This window comes from Neolamprologus brichardi, chromosome 1 (genome assembly GCF_056152115.1).
Source record: "Neolamprologus brichardi isolate AB-2024 chromosome 1, ASM5615211v1, whole genome shotgun sequence".
Taxonomy (NCBI): domain Eukaryota; kingdom Metazoa; phylum Chordata; class Actinopteri; order Cichliformes; family Cichlidae; genus Neolamprologus; species Neolamprologus brichardi.
Window position 1 is genome coordinate 21,549,365 of NC_142104.1, and position 20,906 is coordinate 21,570,270.

Consider the following 20,906-nt stretch of genomic DNA (forward strand, 5'->3'; position numbering starts at 1 on the left):
TGCATTTCACTTGTTTGACAGATGTCACGCACACGGGGAGTCACTCCTCCTTAGATCATGAGCGCACAGGCTCCTCTGCATCCCCTCGTCCTTCAGGTCTCACTAAAGACTTGTGTTTACTGGGCATTTAAATTTGACACCGAATCAATCACTGAATTGATTATCATCTGTAGACACTCTGTGAACTATCAGCCCCTAAAGGGTAAGTAATTGTAACCTCAGGCTTGCATTTAGTATGGCTTGGCATTAGGAGGTATAGCATAGATGTTAAAAACAAAACACATTCGTAATCCATCATAATATCTACATTATAATGTCAACTATAATATTCTTTAATCTAGTTATTGGCAGAAAAATGTATTCATGTGTGTATAATATGCACCATTAGCAATTAAAATAAATTAAGAGGAGATATATTTTTTTTTGCTTATTACAGTAATTTTGATTGTCCATTTTATTCAGTTGGAGCTGTGTGGTGGTTTAAGATGATCCAAGATTTGAATGCACAGTTCATACTTCCAAAAAACTGGAAACTGAGTAAAATGTCTAAAAAAAATAGCATAATGCAACAGTTTGCGAACGTTTTAAGCTCTATATTTAACGGAAAATATTACAAATACAACATGTTTTTGCTTATGTTGAATTTATTGCCCACAATATGTTTCAAAAATGGTGGTACAGTGTTTTTTTCCCACTGTTTTATCACCTCTTCTGTAAAAAAAAAAATTAAAAAGAACTTGGGAAGTGGAGAGAATAATACTGAAGTATTTAAAGCAAAATGTTTTCCTACTCCAGGCTGATGTACGAGGTCGACTTTAATAGTGTAGAGCAGGGATGTCAAACACACGTTACCACATACGGCCCCCTTTGATCTTACGAGGGCGGGACCAGTGAAACACCCCTTTCTCTCAGAGTTACCAACTTTACACATTCGATCCCTGAAGTACTTTAATGAAAGAAAAAGACATACAATTTCAACAGTACATCCCATTTGTTCTACGTGATAAAGAAAAGTCTGTCAGCATGACTCATTGGGATTAAATGTGTAAAATGACAGAAAAAGTTCTGGTAGCTCATTGTGTAGACGGCCCTCTAATAATATTTTTTTTTTAATGTAAACCCATTATAAAAAACACAAATTTCTATGATAGACAGTGAAAAACAAACTTTTAGTCATTTAATTGTTTATCTATTATTTAATTTGGTGTAATATGAATGGCTGTGGGGCTGTGGGGGTGTGTCTGAAATGGATGTTCTCCTTCACATATTCCAGAGCCGCCCAGGGACCCATATTGGTGTCTTTGGTGGGCCAGTTTTGGCCCCTGGACCTTATGATTGACAGCCCTGGTCTAAAGCATAATTTTTTGTATTTTTAATTTTACTGAATATTTTTTCAGTTGGTCAACAGACATGCTGTTTTAATACATGTAGAGCGTGGTCATTAGTAAACAACATCATTAGTAAATGTTGCGCCAGAACTTGTATTAAGCTTTAATGGTGCCTTCACAGATTTGCAACTTACCTCTGCTTCATGGTCAGATGTGCCTCATAAAATCATGGATGCTGACTTTTATACTCATTGGTCTCTCTGTCTTTAGTCTGGAAAATAGGAGCTCAGTGGTTAAAAAACAAACAAACATAATTTGACTTCTGCAATTGGAGGGCAGTTTTTTTCCCACTTTGTGTGAAGCTCAGAAAAAGCAGCCTTTTTCCTGTATCATTTGTATTTATGTTTGTAGTCTTTATATAGGGGCAGGAATACAGGAATAGTTCTCCTTTGCAATACATGGTTTTGTTTCCATTCTTTATACTTAAAGGTCCAGGTTACCAAATCTGGTCTTATTAGGTTACTTACTTGCCTCCTGGTTATTTAATTCCATATGAGCTGATTTGTTCCTCTCCACCTCCACTTTATGATATTTAAATCCTGCCTCACAGAAAGCAAGATCGAAAACACACCTTTGTCTCAGTTTTACAATTCTGGGATTTCTCTAAGAATCACTTAGACGAACCCCACACACACACTAAAGCCATTACATAGCTTCCTCTCTCCTCCTCCTCCCTCCCTCCTCCTGTGTCACTCTCCTGCTCTCTCCCTCTCTGGCTGAACACACGCGCACTCTCTTTCCTACCTCGCAGACGCTTGGGTGCCGTCGCCGCTGCATCCTACCGCTCACTGTTGAACCGCCTCTTTCTCTCGACTCTTTTTCTCCACACAAACAAACCGGCATTTCACGGTTTGGCGGCCGGGAAAGTGTCCGCCATACGAGGCAAACCACAACAATGACCCGGTCCTGACTAAAATTGAATAGATTAGCCAATCTATTCTGAGCTCTAATGAGATTAGAGGGTCAGCGCGGGCATGGGTCGTGGCGGCGTGGCACTTTTCCTTGAACTCCTCCGGGAACGTCCTCCCTATCAGCGGTGTTTCCAGCGTGGAAATGGCGTTTTTGACACCGAGGATGCCACGGATGACGCGACAGGACAATAACAGACATTTGAATGCACGCTCACCTGTGCCGCTTTGGTGGCGCGCGGATTCCTAGAAGTAGCAGCACCAGCAGCAGTAGTTGTAGTTGTAGTAAAAGTAGCAGCAGCAGACGCGGCAGCAGGAGTTGCAGAAGGAGAAGATGAAGTACCAGAAATATATAACGGTGATGCAGATGGCCATGGGAGTGACAGCCTCCAACAAAGACTGCCTCCCCGCGAAGAGACAGCTGTGGTGAGTATGGACAAAGAGGAGGAGGAGGAGGAGGAGGTGCGCGCTTTGGTTCGGAGCGTGTGTTGGTGCGTGTGGAGCGTGGGGGAAAACAGGTTTGAAATGAGCCTCTGGGCTTTGTTGTCTTGTTTGAGAAGCTCCAGTCGCGTTTTTCTGTTATGTCTGCTGTGAAGTTGAAGCTCAGCAGCTGCTGGCGGAAGCGACTACCTCCATCCGCCTCTGTGTCGCTCTGCCTTCAACAACAGTTTGATGTGCGCGCCGGTGACATCGACACCCAGCAGGTATTTAGGCGGGGGGAGGAGGAGAGGGGTGGACAGTGCGCGCTCGCCCCTTCTCCGTGTTCCTCCTGGTGGTCTCTGAGTATTATGATCCGCTGGTGAGAATCGAAACAGAGCAGGTGGATTTACAGGAACAGCGAAACGACGCGGACACACACCGCTTTCTTCTTTCACCCGCACGCGCTCGGCGATTTCAGTTTTCAGAGCAGCTCTCTGGTCTCGCGTCTATTTCTGCGATCACGTGTAGTAGTAAAAAAACAAAACAAAAAACAAAACCGCTCATCTCTTATTTAGGAGCTTCTTGCCACCTGGATTTGTGTTGGAGCGGTGCTTGTGTTTAACTCTCATTGGCTGATCACGTCTCCGTGCGTTTCCATTTAAATATGTCCACATAGTTTAATACACGTCCACGTTTGATACCATTTATCCGTCTAAAAATGTTCCCTGGTGTTTCGGGATGAATCAGCAAAACGTAACAGGCAAAAGACTTCTAAAAAGATTTTTTTAGAAAGGTGTCTCTACATCTCACCTCTGTTGCAATTAATTCCCTATCGCTTTCCTTCTCTCCAAAAGTTCCCAGGATGCTTTAATACTGTTAGATTTCTTTTTTTGAAACAAAACGAAACAAAATCTATCTTCTCTGCTCCTAGCTTTCACAGCTACACGACAAGATAACAGCAAATCTAAGATATTTTGAAGAAATCATGTCAACATTTATAAACTTCAGATATTTTTTTACATCACAAAACTATTAAAATTTACCTGAAAAAAAGTTTAATAATGCTGCACTGTGCTTCTCTTCAAAGATGATTTAAATAGGATACCAATGACAAACTGACCTATTTCTTTGTGCACTCGATGAATTGATTAGTTGGTGTCAGGGAGCAAGATGCTACTGCCGTAACCTTAGCTGACTTCTGACTACCTGTCAGAGGCTGTTATACTGTGATACACTGTGAATGTGGTTGCACTGTAGGGCATAATAAAGGAAACTGTGAAGAACGCTTCTTTTACTAATTGAAATAAGGAGCATTATAAAGAAGAAAAGGAACAAAAAAAGAAAACGTGACACAGCAGAGTGGTGTTCAGTCTAATTATAGGATCTTATCACAATGAGCAGATTCAGTCTTTCTTCTACTGTAATCCACGCAGATAACATTAAACATGCAGCACAATCCTTACAGATTTGCACTGCTTTACACTGAGAAGACAAACTCTGGTTCCTTGCGTAGGATGTGCAAAGCTTTGAGGGGGTCCATCTTACATGTGGGAGCAAATGGGTCCATTACTTTGAATCAGAAATGATCTCACATGGGAGAAAGGATAGGTTTTCTCCTCTCCAACACTGTCAAATGTGTAGGGCAGCGCACAGCGGCGACTTGGTTTTGACACTTCTCCCTTAAGAGAGGCGCGGTGGTATGTCCGGGGCCATCACATCACGGTGGGGGAAGGGACACGGCCATTAAAAGTGGATTACTGTATCGCCTCCGACAGCCACTTTAACGGAGCGTAGCTGAGCCAGCGTGTAGCTGCAGTGTGTGTTTCATGGAGTCACCCTTGGATTCACTTGCCTGCCATTTCCGTCTTTATTCGGTGAAGTCAGAGTCCAGAGTCAGTAGGCTCACGTGCACATAAGTGACTAAAATGTAAGGTCTGACTTTAGGTTGGAATACCGAAGCAATGACCCAAGTTTAGGTGATCAACGTGCATCATAGAAGTTTAATCCTGATGTGTTTCAACTGGTGATCTAATAGAAGTTGACGAGTCGTAGTTTCAACTTCAATCTGTTTTATATAACTGCTTTCATATTTAGAAGTAGTTACTTTCTTAATTTCAGTCCTCCAGAGGGAAAAATTGCTTTACATTCACCTTACTCTATGACTTGTGCAACACAAGAAAGGAATTTAAACACCCAAAGAAGCCAGGCTGAACAGTTTGTATCTTCATAACTAAATGAAATGTCAGCGTCTTTTCAAAGGTTGAGTAAGTGGTCTGGTTTCCTTCCATTCATACCACAAGGTTGAGATTGCACAACGCAGAAATAAGCTGCTGCTGGAGGACCTAGCTCATATATGATTTATATCAGACTCACTTGCACTCAGGTAATGGGAGATGTTGTTCCTTAACGAGCGTAAGAACAGGAAGAGACTGGCCGTGATGTCGCGACCAGAGACCACGAAAATGTCTGAAATTCAGCGAGCTGCAGCGATAACATCCCAAATAACTGCTGCCAACATCAAGTAGGCGTGTAGAGCGATTAACTAATCCCAGCATCAAGGTTGGACAGCGACTGCCTCCAGTACTGTCGTGGTTGCGACAGTACTGCAACTGGTTTGAGTAATTTTGACTGATGTATAATTATTTTGTATAATATTGAGATCACAAATATTTGTCAGGATTCTTCACTGATTTTAGTGGCAAAAATTGTTTTATGCAAGCAGAACATGCAAAGATTCGTGTACATCTTCACGTATTATGAGATTATTCGAATATTAAAGGTAGGGTCTTTCACTCCATTCCTTGCACCTGCACGATGGATAATATTAATAGTAGTTGTGAGATCTCTTTATTTTACTCCTGCGACAGGTTTTGTCCCTTTGGAAAACAAAGTGTGTGAGGGGATAACACGTCTTTTGCACGGTGTGACCCTTTTTTTTATCGACATGTGAGCATTGCACAATTTTTTTTTGACTTCATGCATTAATTATACTGCAGTTTTTGGTGTTTTATTTCAGACAGCTGAAGATGCTTTGTTGCTTTGCAGTGCAGACACACACCACTCTTTGCAGATTTTCTTCACTTGCACTAAATCCAAAGTATTTCCAAACAACGGACGATGATCTGCTTTGAGAAATTAGATTTTTGTCCCAAACACTTGATTGTTGTTGTATCTGTCTTTGAATGTAGTATTACTTACTAGTCCAGGTAACTTCACGGTATGTGGTGCAGAGAATGGTTGGTTACTTTGTAACCTTGGTTCTCCGAGTGAGAGACTATCTCTCCAACTTCATGCTGGAGAACAAAATTGTTTAAAGTGTTACCTTTACAACTATAGCTTAGCGATCAACTGTTGATCACTGACAGATGGTATGTATGCGAGCCAGTCTCTTTACATGCAGAATGGCTTTCTCTCTGCAGAGGAAACAGGAGGAAAGAATTGAAATAAAACTTTTTTCCACAGTCATATAAGCAACAAATATGAAGAGGCGGCTACGCAGCGGCCCAAAACACTCGACCACCAGCGATTAATAAACGACTCGAGGCCATCGATCACGCTTAAAGAGCAGCTAATTGCACTGACACAATAACAAGTCACAAAATAATGAACTTTATGTACCTCAGCTGATTTACATCAGATGCTACATTTGCATTTCGCTGTTTTTGTCACTATTGTTTTGTACCTGCGGCAGGAAGAATGAGATTTAAATAATGTGGAAAACAACAGCAGCATCTCACGTGTTTGTCTTTATGAAGCGTGTGTATTTAGAGAGCTCATTAAGAGCTTGTCATGTTTCCATTCCTGTGTTGTAATTGGTCTTTCATGACACAGTGGACATAAGGGCTAACACTGAAAACAGGCGAGGGAAAACAAACATAAAAGACACCAAGTTCAGAGTGGAGTACTGTTTTGCTCCAAGTGCCAAATCAATCGATGTTTATCACTGGCTTTATTCTTAATTGAATTACGACCTTAATATCAGATTACTTGGTTAAGGTGGTTAGCTGTAGTAATCTGAGCATTGTCTTACTCTTCTTATAATAAGATAAACATAGTGAACCTCGAGCCACAGTACAGCCCCCCCCCCCCCCCCCCCCACCACCACCACCACCACCACCACCACCACAGTACAAAACAAGCCAGCAGGTTGTTATTAAACAAAACACATGGTGTCCTGTGATAGCCAGGACACTGTAATTACTTTGTGATCATCCACATATGAAAATTTGCCCAATGACGACTGTCTAATTTGTAGGCAGCTTTCCATAATATGTGGGTGTATCGCTGTGTATTGTGTGCCAGATGCCTGCTCAGCTCCCCTCCACGGTCACAGCTCCGCCTGGTGTTCTCAGTCCACCTGCCTAATGATGCATGAAGTCAGCGTCTCCTCTTCCCCCCGCCCCGTGCCACGAACACACACATGCAGGCGCCCTCTCTGCCCTCTGATTTGCCTCTCCACACTTCCTCCCTCCTCCACATTTAACAACTCCTGTCTGCCTCCCCCCCCACCCCCACCCCCCCCCCCCTCTTCACTCCTAGTCCCACTCACGGAGTCCACGATGCATAATCTCACACAAACTGACAACGCCTTGCATTAGTTACCACAGCGGGAGTCCAAGTTTATGGTGGCCCTGCCATGATAATCAGTACTTTTCTAAAAACACATGCTGACATACTATTTTTTTCACACCTACACTCAGTAAGTCTGATCTTATAAACATGAGTCATGGCTTTAATCTTTGAACATACTACTCTTGCTCTACAGCCTTCACGGCCCTCGTATAGTAAGTATGAGGGTTCACACACGTGTTTGTGTGTCTGAGTGTGTGTGAGTGAGTATTCAGTGTTTCTGTCCATTAGGAACTCGCATGTTCTTACTTTGGCAGAACGGTTGTAATCGCCTCTCAGATGGTTTATGCCACTAAAGGGAACAGATTACACAGGGTTTATTGACTCGTGGCTCACCCCCTTACCCCCTCCCACTCTCCGAGCATCCCGTGGGTGTGTGGTTGTTGCTGTCGCTGTGTGTGAGTGTGTTTGTTTGTGTCTGGGTTAGGCCCTTTAGTGATAACTTTTCTGGTCTGATTTAAATGCTGCTAACTGAGGAAAAATCTTTATTTTTTCGTAGTATTGGCTTTGTTGGATGTGGTCACAATTGGTAATGAGTTTATATATACACTGCACTTTATGCATATGTGTTTTTGCACTTCAAATTGTGCAAAAAATTTACTATTTCTATCTTTGCGTTAAGGCTCAGTGTAAATGTGCCACTGAGCTCAGTTCTGACTGCAAAAACATCCATTGGTCAATGCAGAAACGATGTCACATAACAGGTCTGTCTGAGCAACTTGGATTCAGTTGTTTACGAAACTGTCGACATCGTCTGCAGTGCATGTAGCAACGTATCAGAGCTGAGCAGGTGGTGGCAACGCATATTTGTGTGTATAAAGGATGTATGGAGCTAATACAGCGTATGCCATTTACTAGCTGTGTTAAAGCCTTGACCTTTTGGGCCATCTCAATGTTTGACTGATGAATATTAAAGCTTTCCTTATTTATTAGCATTTTGTATTGTAATGGGTATAAAAGTGTAGAAGATGAGTATCAGTTTTTTATTAAATAAGACTTTAAATTAGTGCCAGAGGCCATAAATGCATCAACAAAGTGTTCACAAAGTTGACTTATGAGGCTTTTTTTGGGTTGATGTTTTTTTCCCTCACAGTGATTTAGTATTTTTGAAATCAGAAGACTCGCTTACCGCTGGCCAATATAAATAATGCACATTTAAGGTTAATGATAATTAAATGACCCCCGATGAGCAAGCAATTAGTGACAGTGAGAGGGAAAAACTCCCTTGGAACAAGAAGAAACCTCTGACTGAACAGCCATGACCAACTGGAGGGAGACTAACTGAGATGAGCTGAATAAGAACATATGATGCACAAACTACTTTACACAGTAAACATAAAGCCAGTATAATAAAGTCTTTATAACACAGTATGCTGGAAAATTCTTAAAAAACAAAACTCTGAAAAAGTAGCATTCATAACAGAACAGCAAGATGCATGTGTGGTTTTGTTTTTCTCTCCACGCAACTTGCCGTAGGTCACTGAAAAACTCAATTGATGATGTTATTGCTGCTGATTAGTTACTGAAATTTGTCTCTGCAGCTGCATCCTCCTTTTAACACAGTTGCAACCCAGCGCATGTCTGCGTTCATGTAATGTTGAGTCTAAATAGGCGTCTGGTAATCGCTGCTTAAAGAGCCTGCTGGCAGCAGTGATGCTAGCAGAAGCCTATCAGAGACTCATCGTCTCCAGTCAGAGTCAGGAATGACTTTAAGAATCTGTGAGTCACACGTTCGGGGCCTCTGGTGACTCCCGACTGTCACAGTGGCTCACTGGGGGGCCGACAAGATGGGATCCATCACTGCTGCCCCACAAACAGAGAAGGACACAGCAGAGGGGATCTACTTAAATTTGACAGAGATCCGAGTGTTTTTTTTAGGATGTTATATTTGTACACGGCCCTGCCTGTCAACATTTTTATTTTACGTAGTTGAATAGTCATTCAGCAGCACGAGGGAGTGATTTAAAACATTTATAAGACTGATTTGGGTTTCAAAGATCACAGTGTAATGATTTAACAATATTGGTGCATGCAAACAGAAAATTTTGTTTGAAAAGCTGGACAGATATGAGGATGCACACACTGAACGGCTGCTCATCTATCACCACTAAATAGCAACAAATGCCAGGTTTAATTAGTCGCTTCCTTTGACGTAACCACCTCAGTGATAAGAGAGATCGTCTGACAGCTGATAGCTACTAAACATAGTGTTCAAAACAATTTAATATCAGTTGAGAATAAGTTTGCCAAAAGAGCTGCAGTCAGTGGGTGAGGTGCTGATCATGCACACATTTGCACATGCAGAGTGGCCTGCAGCTTTCCAAACATGATGTATCAAGGGAGGTTCCCTACCGAGACGTCACTGCGTTTGACTGATGTCAAAGTTTAACAGTAAATAACTTCTAGCCAAAGTGTGAAGACTGCTTAGCTTGACCAAGCTATTTCAAATTGACACTGCACTTCCTTGGGTCTGCAGAAATACATCGTCCAAAGCAGTGAGTGGATTGGATTAATCACACATACAGTCCTTTATTTATTAGACAGATGATATAATACCTGTAATCTGTGGAGAATGTCTAACGTTGTTTGATACTGCAAAACAGGATGGTCCTTACCCACAGGACCATCTTAGTGATTACACAATTCTCCTTATGATCTATTTCAGATTAAAAAAAATAAAAAAAATAACTCATGCATAGAAACAGACCTAGCAATTAAGTAGTTTATGACTACACAACAAATACGACCACACTGGGATAGTACTTAAAAGATTAACAGCTATCAGTAAACATTAGCTACTTGCTGACAGCTGTTAAACATTTTAAATGGCTTTGGTTTTCGGTCTTCTGTGAAACTTGTATGTTTTGAATAAGGGTGACCCTGCTTACAGCCATGGGTGGTAATAGTGTCATGATAAAAACAGTGTTCCACTGGTACAGGTTAATTTGATTTAAGAAAGTTTTATGTCCTTAAAGGTTGACTTTGACAGAATACTGAGGTAAAACAGGTTTTGGGCATATATGATGTGCAGATGCTGAGCAGAAGTAATTTATGATGCCTAAGCATGCAAAATCATTACTCAGTCCACATTAACTATATGCTGCATTTATACAGTTTACCTTATTTTAGCATTTTCTTGCTAACGTTTGCTTTTGCCGTGACTTGTCTTCACTACAGATTTATGCTCATACCTGCATGGTGCAGTACTGTGCAAAGGGCTTGAGCCACCCCTAATTCCTTATGTATTGCTAGGGAACTGGGAAATTGTCAATTTAGTTAAACGTGTTTATATAAAGAAGTATTGATGCAAAAACTGTTCAATTCTAATTGCTTTTCTTGGCATTTCTTTTGAAGGTGCTGCCAATCAGATGCCTTCCAGAAGCGATACTGTAGCATCCACTGTGGTGGATGAAAACTGGATGGTGTCTCTGTCTCTGTGTTCATAATTTCATCACTTTTAACAAGATGCTCAACTCCACTGGCTTAAATATAGCCCCAAACCATAACAGTCTCCTCCTTAGACCTGCCACTGTTTTGTCCTTTATTTTTTCAGTTTACTTAATTTTTTAAGGACAAACTGAAAACTGTGTTGAAGGTCCTCTCTTACGTTTTCAGTTTATAAATCTTTAGGAATCACCAAATATACTATTTCATGTCTGTCAAACCTTGTTATCTTTAGCATCTTTTGTATATTCAACTAAAGAAATCTGGTCTTTAAATCTGACGTCATTAGCCATTTCCAGGTCCAAACTCCGCTTGAGGTCCCAAAGTAAAACGAACACTGCAGCATCACCGAGAGTTAAAAACTGTCTAAATTCTTTCATTTTTAGTAAAATGGTCAGTGTGGCTGCTCTACCAGGTGTACCAATTAAGTTTAACACCCAGGCATCCGCGAAAACAGAATTTATTAAATTTAACGGAGAAGTTAAGTTAGCAGGAAGTTAGCTCGCTAGTTCCTACCTAAACATGATAAAGCATGTTCTGACTGAGGGATTTCTGAAAAATTAAAACGTACACTCTGCTATCACTTCCAACATAAATGAAGACAGAAAACTAAACAGCAGTGACGCTTGTAAGGTTACTGAAGTTGGGCTAGCTGGTATATAATGATGTGCTACATGGCGGCTAGCTACACAGCTATGGTTAGCATAATATAATTTTTTAAATTTTAATTAAATAATATTCCACTCAATAAAATGAGAATAAAAAACATGAGGATTCCCAATGGTTAGGGACAAATGCAATCGCATGGCAGGATGCTGTAAACGGACCAAACTTCAGTCAGGAGAACAACTGAGATAATCCATTTGTTGTCCAATGTCCAATAAAACACCTCCAGAAGCCCACTTTAAAAAGTTACAAGAAAGTCTGGCTCCTTGAAAGCAAAAGATAAAGTAATGAGATAAAATTTAAAACTTTTGTAGAGTTCTGTACAAGTGCTTTGAAGTTGTGTTTGTGTAATTTTGGAGCAGCACTTTTTGAAATCAGCCGCTGACCTTGCTGTCACCCTCCTCTCCGCAGGGGTCAGACAACACTCAGACATGACCGTTGTCTCGCCTTGTTTGATACATGTCTATATGCCTAATCTGGTCTGTCCATCTGTCAGGCCTGTCTGGCCTAATCAGAGTCTTGATCCTGCTGCAGATTTTCATTCCCGCTCGTTTCTGCCCAGGTGGCTTTCAAATGGCTTACAGGCTCCAGCTTTCAAAGATGTTTCCTTTATTTCTTTTGCTTTTAGACACCCAGTTAGCCATATGTTTCATTCCTCTGTTTGGGGACATCAGTGGGGTTTTCTAGATCAAGTAGGATGTGTCACGTACGTCTTGTCGCCACTTGTCCCATGTAGCAGGAGGGGCACCCAAGAGCAAAGTGATGCATGTTCATCGGCCACCATCACTTCGAGCTGAACAGTCAGGCATTATGAAGCAGTCATGGCGACCTCTGAGCCATATGCTGACTGTGTCCCTCTGTGCTTTGTCCCTTTGCATTATGGTCATTCTCCTTCCTTTTTTCCTTTGTCCTCTTTCCACCAACTCTGCCTCTCAGCACCATGTTCCTTTATGCTTTGCTCACCTGTCTCCTTTATTCCCTGGTTTCTCTTTTTGTTCTCAATTTATTTTCCCCACCTGTGCAATGGAAGCAAATGGTAAGTGTTTGTGTTTATATGGAAAGTAAAATGCTGGCTAGGTAAAAGCTTCTTCGAAAAGGTCTAGGAATATAAATGGAAAGAGAAAAAGTCACTGGAGCTATTTTGGACGCGCCGCTGCTGCCTGATGAGCTGGAAGATATGAACAAAGACAAATCCCAGGGTGGAAAGGCATCCCAGGACTCTATTTAACATTCTGGTTAGAACACAGTCTATTGTTATTAGACATGAGCTAAAAACATAGATAAGGGTCAAAAATAGTAAGATACCTGCCTGTAGTTGTAGAAAGATCTGACACCAATGTTAACTTCTAAGTGCTCTCCAACTCCTCAGAGGAATTCCCCCAAAACTCAGACTTCACCTTGTTAACACAAATGAAGGAGGTTAGAGTTTCATTTAAAAATTGTCCTCTGCAAACATTTTTGAATATTAGATGTTTAGATTCATATTCATCGCATAAAACAACAGTCAAAAAACAAACTACCTTAGCAACAGTTGGAAATTTTTCTAGTCTTCTGCTAACTAAATTTCATGGCAGGCCGTTGCTATAGTTGCTGCCACTCGGCAACATCATTGTTCGGTGTTTAGAGCTGGCAGCAGCAGCAGGGTGGTGTGGGTACTCTGAATCCTACCGCTACACCACAGGATGCTGCAATCCAGCTTGTATAATCTCATCACAAAGTAACTAACTAAATAGAGAATAAGCACAGGTATTTTTTTATCCTAGAGCAGATCACACTTTGAAGCCGATGTTGCTCCAATATGTAGTGCTTTCTGTTTGTTGCTGCGTCTGGTTTGTGCTGGTACGGAAAGTCAGGACATGAGTGCGAGCATATAGCAGATCTTGCATCCCTTTCTCTGTGGCATGCTGATGCAATAAGCTGTTACAGAATATTTTAAAAACGCCTCTCTTTAAGTATGAGACAATATAGCATTACAATGGAAAAAGGGTATTTGTACTGGGCCATTCTGAAGTTTTTAGCCTTGAAACATGATATTTTTGTCTGCAGTTGTGATTGCTTAGCCTTCAGTAACAATTTTCTCTTAGTACTATTATTATATTATAACAATCTCATGAATCATTTTTTAATCCTGGAAACTAAAGTTAGCATCACCACATCATCCATGTATATGTGGAAGTCTTGAATCGATCACATAATTTCCTTTACCTTCTTAACATCAAGACGAAAATCAGAATTTGAAAATCTTCACGTCTTTGAAATAAAACTGCTGATGAACTTCAAGTAATATGATCAAACAAGCTTGGTTGAGACAAGCTAACACAACACATGAAAGCTTTTTGTTTGCTAATGATGAGCAGGTCAGCTTTCTGTACGACATGGTGGAATAAGTCTTATGACTCCCATAATTTCTTTTAAGATGTTTATTTAAATAAAAAAAAAAAAAGATGTTGCTCTCTTTATCCATTATACTCCACTCCATTTTATACAGGTCAAACATTTTGTGGCTCTACATTCCTAACTCTTTTGTCTGCTCCACACATAGACTTCTTTACCATTGCAAACACAAAATATATTACTATCAAGAATTTCGCTCTTAGGCCACAGTACTTGAGTCCACGAAAATGAAAATTTACCTAAGTGGGGAAGAAACAAAGGGAACAAACTGAGGGACAGAACAATAATACTCTAATGAAGGCATAATCCAGCAGTGGGCAACAAGCTGTTGAACAAAAGGGTAGAACAGAGTTCTCAATGGACATGAAACAAAATGAAAGTAAAGTGATCTTACCAAATAAAACAGGAAATAAAACTGCCTCACTTGGTATATCTGTCTCAAATAAAACACAGCTAGCTGTGCACATACTGGAAACAGAGATTTTAGTGTTGGATTGGGATTATAAGGCCAGCTGGAGTTGTTTTCCAGGCTCTGAACACAGCATGAACTGCTAAATACTGAAGCTCACAGTTCAACATGCTTCCACACCAAGAAAACCCACAACCCATGTAGACTTAGTGCCTGAAAGAAATCAGTTGGTAACTATAAAATCAGCAATGGCAACTGTATCGGCACTGACAGTGCACTCTTTTTTAACTTTTCTAAGTATGTGATCATGTATTTTCTACTTAAAATTGTTTGGTGACTACTTTTATGTTATATAGCAAAAATGACATGTACAAATGTACAGCTCTCCACATTCAGTGCTCCACCAGGTACATGTCCCTATACTTGGTAATGTGAATGCACTTATGCAGAAGTATGAGATCATGTGTAGTTTCTACTAAGCCTACTGAATAGATATTTTCTTGAGGGTGTTTGTTTCAAATGAAAGTTTGTCAAAAACTAACTTTTTTGCTTCTTTTGTTCTGCTGATGTTCTTCTGGTGTCCTAGCAACAATGGTGCCTGTATACAGTATTATTTGAGATACTACTATCTTTTTCATATCTAACTCTAAAGCTCTTCACACACCGAACACGTAACTTTGTGCAAATTTTATGAGCATTAAAAATACTTGTCAGACTCACCTGTTCTTAATGCAGCCGTTCACACCAACCGCAGGTGTGATAATTTGGCAAGACAAAGTTGCAGCATTTATTCTTTTAGAATTAAGTTCAGTTTTTCAGATTTTCAAATGCATTCGGCAACAAGAGCACTCAAAACATGCCCTGGTGCTGAATATGCAAGGATATCTACAATGCAAAATAATACTATTTTACCTCAGACACACAGCTGGGTCCTGCCCTGGCTCAGATGTGGTTAGGTCTATTAACAATCGCTTATACTGCCCCACTGACATCCTTAAATATACACAATAGCGGTTGTGATATATCTTCAACTCCTGGATCAAACCATGAAATTCTCCTTGCTGCTGCCTTCTCCTGAGAATTGGATTAACCCAGAATCTCAGTTTTTTCTTAATTTAAGCTTGCAGCTTTCAGAGAGCAGCATTTATAAGTCAGCATTTATGAGTCATAGCAAGGGCAATTTCCATTCTTTTCCAATGAGCAGCTCTCATTGACAATAAACTTTTTACCTTGGTGTGCAGCATTATAGCATAATAGTAGTGATGCAGCAGAAATAGTCAGAAATAAGTACAAAAGCAGGCTGGAAATTATAAGTAAAAGTATAAAAATAACTACTTAACACTCTAAGATGGCAAAAATAAAGTAACTTAACCTTGTAACTTGTCAAGAGCTGCAAAATGTTGTCACCTAATAAGACTGAAAGATGTTCTCTACCTGGGATGCTGTTTCTTGGGTTGAGCTTTTTAAACAACTGCTTAAATCATGGCTTTTTCCACTATTTCCACCACGTACTGTTTGCTCTTCCTGTCATATAGAGCGAAGCTAGCGAGCGTTCCTGCGAAGCTCAGTTTAGCATCAATTGCTAGTTTGTTGCTAGTATTGTTATTTCCACCTTTAGCTAAAACAGTTTTCTTGCATATTTTGCAAGAAAACATTTTGCTTTGTTGGAAGTTGTTGAAGTAGCTCCGTGGTTAGGTGTTAAATCTCCGCTGGGCTCTCGCTCTCAGACATGCCCGGGTTTGTCTCGTTGTGGCGCTAGGAAATGTAAATGCATGGCCTTCCTATAGCAATGATATCACAATATGACATTTTTATTTTTATTTTATTTATATCATATAAAAATTTATACCAGTGTTATCACTGGCGATAAGATGTGGCACAGCCCTACTTAAAACATTAATCAAAGAATGTTTTTTAATATAAATAACATTACTTACTGGATGAGGTAATCTGTTAATCTTAGCTAGTGGTATTGTTAATCTGTGGACATGAGGGAGATTCTCTATTTTGGGCTGAAGTCTCATGTAATATTTATCCATTTCACCTCTCTCTACATTTAGTGCCTGATGTGTCTGAGTATTTCTTTACTTTTTGTGCTGTAAGATCCCGTCATTGTCTGTTCGCACTGGAGGGAACACTTTGAGTTTAGCTCCATGAGTGCACTCCAGCCTGTTTGTGAGTTTCTGTGTATTCCTCCAGAGGCAGTGAAAAGTGAAACTAGCATCCGTCTGAACAGACAGAGAGACTGAGTCTAATCCACTGCCTTGCACAGCTAAAGATATCACACTAAATTCCTGCAGTATAGCTGAAAGTATAGTGAAAAACTCCACAAAAAAAAACCCAAATTGGGCTCAGAGGAAAATCGCTTTTTAAAGAGTTTGGTTTCAGCAAAATGCTTTGAAAAATAAACTTGCAATAGGGCGCTTACCGCTGTATTGCATTACCTCTTATTTTAACAACACTGAGTATTTCAGAGCTCTGGCTTTCGCCAATAGTCCAGCATGTCTGTCAGCATAATAGGGGATTCATAATTGGCCGCAGGTGTGAACGTGAGCAGGAATGTTTGTCTGTCTCTGTGTCACCTGTTTTCCAATATTTGGGAGGTGTCAAATAAGGTGCCAAATATGAGTGACATCTCCAGATTGCAGTCAGGTCAGTTTATCACCCCGACTCTTGTGCTGCAGAGCCGTGCTCCTATTTAAATCTGCAGAATTTGACACCGTCTTGCTCACATTCACATACACAAGGCGTCATTTGGATATCAGCGTATGTATTGTTTGTTCTTTAATGTCTCATTAATTAACAGCATAAGCGAAAGACGTTGTGAAGGAGGACATGGAGAGGATTGGTGTGAGGAGAGGATGCTAGAGATATGGTGAGATGGAGGAAGATGATCCACTATGGTGACCAATAAACGGAGCAGGTTAAAGAAGAACATTCAACAATTTAAAAAAAAAATCTTTTCATTTTTGATGCCAGGTGACCTTTTGAACTGTTCACATAACAAGCTGTAGGCTTCCTTTTCTTTTTTCAACCTAGAGGTCAGAGCATCCATGGTTACCATACCAACAGTTTTCCACTTAACCAGAATTCATCCTAAATAGAGCAGGGCGATATGACCAAAAATATTTATCACGATATACATTTGAAAATTTGCGATAACGATATAACTGACAATATAATTGACACTAGACAAGATACTTTACAACTCCACAACTTTATTAGTGCAAAAAAACCCATCAATGTATTTTCACTTAAACGAGCAGCTGTTTTTTAAGTGCATTCAAGTTATATAAAAATTCAACAGCACAAATGCAAATTCCTTGCTGACAGTTTAACCAAAAGGCATTTCCAGTGGAAATTGGCCGACATATCCTCAGCATAACCACGTATAATATCCACAAAACTTGAAAAAGAGGTTATACACACACAATACGGTAATATTATGTTGAAGCGCAGTACGTATCACTCCGCGAGGTGCCTGCCTACGATAGCTGTAATGCTCTGACAATCCATCAAGCGGTTTGGGTTCGTAGCTTAGCAAAGTCGTACTAAAACATTTGACAGATTTTTGAGCGCCGTGTACATAAAATCATTTCAAGGTCAGTAAACACAACCAGAATTCATACATAAGGCGCACGGGATTATAAGGGGCACTGTCGATTTTCAGACAAATCAAAGGATTGATTTTAAGTGTGCCGTATTTTCCAAACAACACGGTAATAACGACGGCCCGCTAGCATGCGCTACCAAAAATAGTGCTTTGGGACGAAAGCTAAACCAATTCCACACCACTGAAGTTGCAGCATTTTTACAAACCATTTCTGGTTCATCCATTTCATTCAACGATCCACTTTCGCTCTTCTCATTCTGCGTCGCCACCATGTGTGTATGAAAATGCATGCGCGTTTTAGCCATATTCTATCGCGATATTTCATTTTCCTATCGTTGCCCAAAATTACACCGGTATTACCGTGAACGGTATGATATAGCCCAGCCCTAATCCTAAATGAGCTCCTACCCAGAGAAGGCAGCAGCATTTCCTGGTAGTTCATGTGCATGTGCTTGTTTTCTTGTGTATGCCAAAGTCTCAATTCCTATTTTTGGATGAAGTGTGTTTATTGGCAGTGGTTTTCAGAAGTATTTCTAAGCCCATGCAGTGATTTCCAGCAGAGAACTGTGTCTGGATTTTCTGTTTTGTTTTTTTCAAAGATCACGACCATTCATTCGTTTTTGGCTTGCCCCTTGTGTGCAGTGATTTCTCCAGCTTCTCTTTTAATAATATTGTGAGCCAGAAATGATGAAACCCCATGCTGTGTTTCAGTTTGGCAAACACCCACTCCATCTTTACTCAATCTCTCTGTGCACAATCCTGACCGTTCACAGCCAACATGACTAATAATGCATGATCATCATATAAATTAAAAGTCTGTTTTCCATGTTATGTCATATCATTGCTAATATGCTGATGTGTTTTCAGTAATCTGTTGAATCTACGGGTGATGTATGAATCTTGGTAACATCTGCATGAAGCTGCTGCCTTGTCTGAACCACATAACGATAATGAGCTATATTAAAATAATAAAAGTCAAATGTTCTAAGGAAAATTCAGTTTGCATTAGTTATGTCCTCATTGTGAGTTTGGCTTTATTGCCAGCAATTAATTATTATGATTATCATTATTTAATGTGACTTTAGTCTCAGATGCTGAAAGCCTTTAAAAAAAGGCAAAAGTTTAAAAGTTAAACTGGATTTTCTTCAGCGGGAAGATAAAATATAAGCAGGCAGGACGGTGAGCAACTTTACTTAATACAAACATTTCTCTTTGCCTTTGTTCTGGTAACTTGTTTTTTGTTTTTTTTTTAATTCCAGGCTTTTCAGGAAGTCACGTTAATCACTTTTACTACATTTATCCAGCCTGGATATAATAAACTGCTAAGAATACACAGGCAGACATGTGTAGGGTCTAAGTCTAAACATGGTAGTGTGACCACAGCAGACCCACATCAGCAACAGCTGCTGTTGCAAAGTTATGTTAGTGCAGTGAAACATTGAGCATTTCTCTTGTCCTCATGAATTCTCCGTTATATCTTTCCTCGACCTCAAAAAGTATTTGACTGCGACTCCAGCCTTTTCTTGCTCCTGTTCCAACTTTCCTGAAACACGTTGTTGGCATCAAACCCAATATTACCACGTAGTTTTATTTTAAATCACTGCATATGTTGGTTTTGTAAAAGCTCCTGTAGGCTCCTCCCTTACATTTTTTATTTGGCAGATGTTTTACGCTGGAAACTCTTCCTGATGCAACCCCAAATGGATTCGTGTCTCCTCCCATATTTTCTTTGTACTTGCTCTAAATTAATCATATCAAATAGCATATCAAAGCAAACTATGGTGGTCTGGTTTTGCTTAAATTTATTTACAGGATACCAGCTGCTGTTGGAAGCAGCGTTGTGCCTCAGCTGCAAGCGTGAACTTGTTCATCTTCTGCTACTTCTAGTATTCTGTATAGTTTTTATATTTGTGCTCTGTTTTTACAGTTTTTGTGAAGCAGAAAATCAACAAGCTTACATTTTCTGATTTTCAGCATATATGTTATCTATTGATTATAGTTCAATTACTGCAAAAATAAAAACAATTGTAAAAAAATGGCCCTATTCAAGGTATATTACATTTTTATAAAGTCTCCTCAATTTTTATATAAATAAAATTGAATTGAAATTTGAATAGATTTAGATGAAACGATAATGAGTCCATTAGGGATGTGGGACTGACAAGTCTTACAGTCTCTATTACATCATAAATCGTATGCTCTCGTACATGACTCAAAAGTACAGCTGCGGAAGGTCTTTCAAAGTTTTTCATTTTCAGTCCAGTCCTTGTACCTGACCATTTTCAAAAATGTGTTTGTTTTTTAGTCACTAAACACAGACCAAGGAATTATTCAATCATAAAAAGAGTCTCTATCTGAAGGGTTGAACCAGTGTTGTGGCTACACATAACAGACAACTTAGCAAAGAACTTATTTTAAATTGTATCTTTAGGCAAATTGTTACTAGCAGCCTGTCGCAAAAAAAGCTTTATTTGTCAGCATGGCAAGGATCCCAAACACACTGTCGTTACAGTAAAAGCATATCTGGTAAGAGGATGAAAGCTTAATATTATTGAATCAGTCTAGGAAAGTAGAGCTTTGAATGTCCTTCAAGAAGCCTGGAGAACTATTCCTGAAGACTACTTAAAGGATTTACAAGAAAGCTCGGCTAAGAGAGTTTAGGCTGTGTTGAAGAACAAAGGTGATGACTTTCAAGCTCATTAGAGTTGTAAAGACTCATTTTTTACCGTATGTGCTTTATTTCTGTGTTTATTTGCACGTTTCAATAGATTACTTACCCTTTTTCTCATTTTCTTTACATAATATAAAGAAATGGCTCAGGACTTTTGCACAGTATTGTATCTTGCCAAAAAAATAAAACAATTTTATTTTATGTAAATAGACATCATATTCATATGAACATAAAATGCAGTGCCATGTAAGCACTAATACCTCAAATCCTTGAGCCACATAGTTCCGGTTTCTGTTACCCTGTGATGTCATCTATTAGTGTAGGATTAGCAGAATGACCTACAGGTTGTAAACCAGCACACAGA

The 20,906-nt window shown here is 39.8% G+C and overlaps 1 protein-coding gene across 11 annotated transcripts in view; it reads left to right on the forward strand.

Annotated features, from left to right (window-relative positions):
• Window positions 1-2,132: 2,132 nt before the first annotated feature.
• tjp1a (tight junction protein 1a) overlaps window positions 2,133-20,906 on the forward strand; it is a 101,588-nt gene continuing 82,814 nt past the window's right edge. For 9 of the 11 annotated variants that reach the window (XM_006780225.3, XM_006780228.3, XM_006780229.3 and 6 more), the window contains exon 1: window positions 2,134-2,722. In XM_006780225.3, coding sequence (XP_006780288.2) covers window positions 2,631-2,722 — 92 coding nt within the window. In that variant the 5' untranslated portion in view covers window positions 2,134-2,630. Of the gene's footprint in view, window positions 2,723-20,906 lie in introns of all 11 variants that reach the window. The other 2 variants (XM_006780226.3, XM_006780231.3) reach the window with 1 other exon arrangement.